The 6,940-nt window shown below is 39.8% G+C and overlaps 1 protein-coding gene across 1 annotated transcript; it reads right to left on the reverse strand.

Annotated features, from left to right (window-relative positions):
* Nucleotides 1–5,723: 5,723 nt before the first annotated feature.
* Nucleotides 5,724–6,940, reverse strand: LOC133023499 (gastrula zinc finger protein XlCGF49.1-like). Its single transcript, XM_061090590.1, has one exon. It carries the CDS (start codon nt 6,824–6,826, stop codon nt 6,008–6,010), a length of 819 nt encoding a protein of 272 aa, XP_060946573.1. The 5' UTR covers nt 6,827–6,940; the 3' UTR covers nt 5,724–6,007.

The following is a 6,940-nucleotide window of genomic DNA, read 5'->3' on the forward strand; positions in this document are numbered from 1 at the left end:
AATACAATATAAACCTAGATTTTGCTGAAACAAATAACAAGGGTACTGAACAATTATTGTGAAATGTGTGCAATTATCTTGTTTGTTTGTACACTAGACCTATTGACCAAATGTGATGTGAATATTTTACATCCAGGTCATGTTACTCTGGCTACTTCCAAGCCATTCAAGTCAATGTTAATTGCATAATTAGACAACTGCACTCCCAAAGAGTGGAAAAAATTGCTGACATGCTAAATTGTAACTTGAAAGCAATTCTAAATCGAAGAAAATTGGTCAAATCTGTACCCCAGCAACCAACCACACCCACACAACATTTAATTATCGATACAAAAAATGCTCGGAGATACACTTACTTTGATGTGATGCAACAAGTTATGGGCTCTGCCATGTCCCAAAAATTGAGATCCAAGGTACCTAGATTGGACTCTGTCATCCTCCCAGTATCGAACGTGGACATCGAGCTGTTCATTTTTTGTGGAATGATTGAGGCTCTCATCAAACATCAGCACAAACTGCCCAGCTTTATTGACACCATCAACAAGCTGTTGCTTGAAGTATGGTGCTAGTCCGAATTTTGTTATGTAACCAGATTTGTCCTTGCCGCAGGTGAACGTCTTGGCGATGTCTGAATCGGGAAACATTTCTTTGAACATTTCTGAAATGTCGTCATTGGATGTGAGAGAGTGGTGTTTTACTGTGGTCTGGAGACACCACAACACTTCCGCGCGCAGCGTAGGTGTGGCTCCCAGCGTCACTCTGAGGTCTGTACAACTTGAAGCGGCGACAACTGATGGAACGTTTGCAACGCTAGAAGCGTTACTAGCTTAAGTTGTCTTACTCGTTGTGGATGGTGTAACAACATTAGCCGAGGAAGGTGTTGCCCAATGCTCGATGGATACCTGCTGTCTGCGTTCCGCAGCGGATTTGTGGCTAGCTCATTGCATGTGCGACCGGAGCGCATTAATCCCCATTGAAGCGATGCTCATCTTCTTCTTGCAGACAGAACAGTACGCCTCCCGGTCATTCCCAGCAACGGGCTTCAGCCAGAGTTTAAACTGCTCGTGTTGCAGCCACGACCCCGCAAATTTACACTTCCCCATTGCAGGAATATAAACAATTTAAAGCACACTATTCGCAGGTGGCCGTCCTCTACATGGCAGATTAAACGACTCGCGCTCTGAGCCCGCTCGAGCCCCGTGTCATTTATCAGCTGAGTTCTGACAATTTAAGAGGAAAAAAAAATTCAGCTAAACAGAGTCATGAATTTGAAAAAGATTCAAGACTTTTTAATACTTTTCAAGGGTCTTGATTTTCCCTAAATTTATATATCAACTTTTAATTCTTTTCAAGACCCCACGGATACCATGTTCACTGTCTGTGTGTGTGAGTGTAATGCTGCGTTCCAGACGACTCGTATGTCAGATATTCTGACCTGAAATTGCTCAGATCCAACTTCACGTCAAACGTAAACAAACTGTGAGAAGCTGATTCATTTGTGTCGTGATGAGACAATTCAACTGTAGCCAGTGCAGCCTCCATTCGTACAGAAACAAAGAGGAGGAGGGCGACGACGCCATTATCTTTTTATTAGACTTTCATTCTTGGAAACACATTCAATACATAAAGGAGAACACACACTGTCATTGAATCTCACGAATCAAGAAACCATTGTTTTAAACAAACATATTTAATCATATGAACTAGTTAGAAACAAACAATCATACTGTGCAAGGAACACACTTTAACCTTAAAATGACATGAGATAATGAAAGATAGAGAAATTATGTAGAAATCAGTAGAAACAAGATAAATAAACACAAATCATTTGTGTTATTCAATGAGTTATATTTTCTAGTGATAAAAAACTGTTATGCCTATTTAAAACAGTGAACTATGAATAATTTATAATATGAATATCTGCTCAAAAATCCTAAGAAATCCTATGTTGCAAAGGTTGCAACTGAATCACTTCTCTCCTTTACGAATTCTCACATGTCTCGTACAATAGGACAGAATCTTTAATCTTTTACCACACTCAGATCAACTAAACGTTTTCTCTCCTGCAACTGTAGACAATAAGACAATAAGAAAAGGAGGGATGGGGTCAGAGGAAGAGGAAGAGGAGGAGGAGGAGGAGAGTCAATCAATCAATCAATCAAGTTTTATTTGTATAGCCCACATTCACAAATAACAATTCGTCTCATAGGGCTTTAACATTGTGTGACATCCTCTGTCCTTAACCCTCAACAAGAGTAAGGAAAAACTACTAAAAACCCTTTTCACAGGTAAAAATATGTAGAAACCTCAGAGAGAGCCACATGTGAGGGATCCCTCTCCCAGGACGGACAGAAGTGCAATAGATGTCAAGTGTAAGAAAACATCATCAGGATTTTTAACAGCATCGATGAGGGTAAACATTTTTCAATAATATGTGTCAGGCAGTCCCGCTGCAATCACAGTCTCTGGCCAGCAGCCAGCAAGAACACGATCCAGCATCAGGATGGGATCCACTACAGTCCACAGTCATTGTCCACCGCCGCCAGTTAGAATCCATTATCAGCTGCCGCCTCGGTCGTGGTCCCTCATCATCCGATGCCAACGCGACAAAGGATCCTCCACTACAACGACGATCAGCTGGCACGATACAGAATCCACCGAACTGGATCCACGATTGCGACCTCTGACGCGCGATCCACAATCATATCCATGGTGCGGCCACAGCTGTGGCCCTGCATCCGCTGGCGCTAAGGCACCGAAACTCCGGGAAAGGGGTCAGGTTAGTAACATGTACTGATCAGATAAGAATTACCTTGATGTGATAAATATGGAGAATAGGAAGGAGAAGCAGGAAAGAGAAGCTCCGTGTGTCTTGTGTCATAAATTCCCTGTGCGTCTTAGCATCATCAGGGGTTTTTGCCATTTAATCAATTTTGGAACATCGCACTAATTAGCTCTAACTATAAGCTTTATCAAAAAGGAAGGTTTTGAGTCTACTTTTAAACGAACAGAGCGTGTCTGCTTCCCTAACTGAAAGTGAGAGATTATTCCACAGGAGTGGGGCTTGATGGCTAAAAGCTCTGGCTCCTACTCTACTTTTAGAGACTTTAGGGACAACAAGTAAACCTGAGTTCTGGGATCGGAGTGCTCTAGTAGGTTGATATGGAACTAACATCTCTTTAAGGTAAAGAGGTGCCATATCATTAAGGGCCTTGAAGGTGAGGAGGAGAATTTTAAATTCTATTCTAGATTTAACAGGAAGCCAGTGTAGTGATGCTAATACTGGAGAAATGTGCTCTCTTTTCTTAGTTCTCGTCAGGACACGTGCTGCGGCATTTTGGACCAGCTGCAGAGTCTTTAACGACTTGCTGCTGGAGCCTGATAATAGTGAATTACAGTAGTCCAGTCTCGATGTAACAAAGGCGTGGACTAGTTTTTCTGCATCTTTTTGCGAAAGGACATGTCTGATTTTTGAGATATTACGCAAGTGGAAAAACGCGGTCCTAGAAATTACTTTTAAGTGACTATTAAAGGACAAATCAGGATCGAAGATCACTCCCAAGGTCCTGACTGTGACATTGGAAGCAAGGGCAATGTCATCTAGCGCAGCTATATCATTAGATAATGTATCTCTAAGGTGTTTAGGGCAGAGTATTATAACCTCTGTTTTATCTGAGTTTAATAAGAGAAAATTGCGGGTCATCCAGGTTTTTATGTCCTTGTGACATGCTCGAAGTTTAGTTAATTGATTACTTTGATCAGGTTTTATTGACAAATATAACTGGGTGTCATCCGCATAGCAGTGAAAATTTACCGAGTGTGTCCTGATAATGTTTCCTAGTGGAAGCATATATAATGAGAATAAAATTGGGCCGAGCACAGACCCCTGTGGGACACCATGGTTAACTTTGGTGCATACAGATGACTCATCATTAATTTGTACGAATTGGGAGCGATCAGAAAAATATGATTTAAACCAGTTTAGGGCCGTTCCTTTAATGTTAATTAACTGTTTTAGTCTCTCTAATAAAATTTGATGGTCAATTGTGTCGAATGCTGCACTGAGATCTAACAGAACAAGGACAGACACAAGTCCCTGATCTGAAGCTATTAGAAGGTCATTAGTGACTTTTGCCAGGGCTGTCTCTGTGCTGTGATTGGTTCTAAACCCAGACTGAAAGTCTTCATATATATTATTTTCCTGGAGAAACTCACACAGCTGATTGGTTACAACTTTTTCTAAGATTTTAGATAGGAAGGGGAGATTAGATATTGGCCTGTAATTTGCTAAAACCTCTGGGTCTAGGGTGGGTTTTTTGAGTAGGGGTTTGATTACAGCTATTTTAAAAGACTGTGGTACATAACCTGATGATAATGACAGATTGATTGTGTTAAGTAACGAATTATCTATTAGGGGCAGAATTTCTTTAAGTAATTTAGTTGGAATCGGATCTAAAATACAGGTTGTTGGTTTAGAACCTGAGACTATTTTGGTAAACTGATCACGGGTGATCAGTTTACCAAAATCCAGAAATAAATAATCATTTAGTGAAGGGTAAATGCATATTGTTAAAGTAAATGTGGCAGAAGCACTACAGTAAAATGTTGCATCCACCTGTGATATCTTACATATATCAAAAAAAGTATATTTCAAAAAGGTTTAATTGCTAGTATCTGCAAATTAGAAACAGCTCATGAACTCATAATTAAAATACTCTTTGCATTAGCACATGTTGGTCTATGATTACAGTTGGATTGAGAGTGGAACCAGAGGAGGATGGTCTCATGCAGAAAAATAGGAGGACCCACAATGTATGCTGCACAGTCACAAATGCAGAGCTCTAACGCCCCCTGGGGGTTTCGATCAGGCTACTGCAGCTGTGGGAGCACATCAGGAATCACTTAAACAAAATTGGATTCCTCTTAGAGGGTTTGGGCAAAGATGATATCAAAATACAATAATTCGTGATAAATACTATTAATATACTAAATGTCACATTATTGTTTATTCAAGTTTCTAAGTTTGATCGGTGTGTTATACAAATGCAATAAATCACAATATGGTTCCACATTTTGTATTAACACATATTTAAGGTTATTGCTATTATGTTGTGCATTTAGGAATTTGTGGATGTGTATGAGACAGAGACAAATTTTCTACTATAATGGAATAAAATGGAAAACCAGAAAAACAAGAAAATCTCAAGGGGCATTATGAAAAACACAACAGGAAGCCCGCCATTTTGTCTCTGAATTTAACAATCCTGCTGTTTGACATTTACCATCATTCATGTCAACGAGGGCTCCTCCGTCTTCGCTGCTCCACTGTTCGTGTGTGTGAGTGTAATGCTGCGTTCCAGACGACTCGTATGTCAGATATTCTGACCTGAAATTGCCCAGATTCGACTTTGCGTCAAACGTAAACAAACTTGTCTGACTGTGAGAAGCTTATTCATTTTTGTCGTGATGAGACAATTCAACTGTAGCCAGTGCAGCCTCCATTCGTACAGAAACAAAGAGGAGGAGGGCAACGACACCATTATCTTTTTATTAGACTTTTATTCTTGAAAACACATTCAATACATGAAGGAGAACACACACTGTCATTGAATCTCACCAACCAAGAAACCATTGATTTAAACAAACATATTTAATCATATGAACTAGTTAAAAACACACATTCATACTGTGCAACGAACACACACTTTAACCTTAAAATGAATTATTGGCCATTATGAAAAATAGACAAATTATGTAGAAATCAGTAGAAACAAGATATATAAACACAAATCTTTCGTGTTATTCAATGAGTTGTATTTTCTAGGGACATAAAAACTGTTAAGTCTATTTAAAACAGTGAACTATGAATATGTATAATATGAATATCTGCTGATAAACCCTTATAACTCTTTTGTTGCAAAGGTTGCAACGTAGTCACTTCTCTCCTTTATGAATCTTCACGTCTCGTACAATAGGACTGAATCTTTAATCTTTTACCACACTCAGATCAACTTAACAGTTTCTCTCCTGTATGAATCCTCATATGTGTATTTAGACTGCCCCTATGGATAAATCTTTTACCACACTCAGAGCAGCTGAACAGTTTCTCACCTGTATGAATCCTCACATGTTTATTTAGATTGCCCCTTTTGGTAAATCTTTTACCACACTCAAGGCAACAAAACGGTTTCTCACCTGTATGAATCCTCATATGTTTTTTTAGATCTCCCCTATGGATAAATCTTTTACCACACTCAGAGCAGCTGAACGGTTTCTCTCCTGTATGAATCCTCACATGTTTATTTAGATCTCCCCTATGGATAAATCTTTTACCACACTCAGAGCAGCTGAACGGTTTCTCTCCTGTATGAATCATCATATGTGTATTTAGATGGTTCCTTTGGGTAAAACTTTCACCACACTCAGAGCAGCTGAACGGTTTCTCACCTGTATGAGTCCTCATATGTGTATTTAGATTGCCCCTACGGTTAAATCTTTTACCACACTCAGAGCAGCTAAACGGCTTCTCTCCTGTATGAATCCTCATATGTCTATTTAGATCTCCCCTATGGATACATCTTTTACCACACTCAGAGCAGCTAAACAATTTTTTTTCTGTCTTACATCCCATATCACTTAGAGGCTGTTTGTTATTTCTTGTATTTAAACCAGTCTGAGGTTCCCTGGTCTCCATCCAATCATCCTCACTCTCTTCAGTCTCAGAAGAGTCTTCAGTCTTCTCCTCAGGACCTGGTTGTAAACGTCCATCAGGACCTGAGTTCCTGGCTGGTTCTGGTCCTCCACAGTCCACTCTGTTCTCCTTCATCTCACTCGGATGAAGCTTTGACGATTTAAGTTTCTCTTCATCTTCTTCACTCTTCACAGCGACAGGAGTCAATGTGAACTTGATATCAGCCTCCTCCAGTCCTTGAAGCTGCTG

This window comes from Limanda limanda, chromosome 1, assembly GCF_963576545.1.
Source record: "Limanda limanda chromosome 1, fLimLim1.1, whole genome shotgun sequence".
Lineage (NCBI taxonomy): Eukaryota > Metazoa > Chordata > Actinopteri > Pleuronectiformes > Pleuronectidae > Limanda > Limanda limanda.

What these genes read in the sequence shown, in the direction of transcription:
- LOC133023499 (XM_061090590.1), bottom strand. Translation starts at nt 6,826, where the DNA reads ATGAAGGAGAACAGAGTGGACTGTGGAGGACCAGAACCAGCCAGGAAC.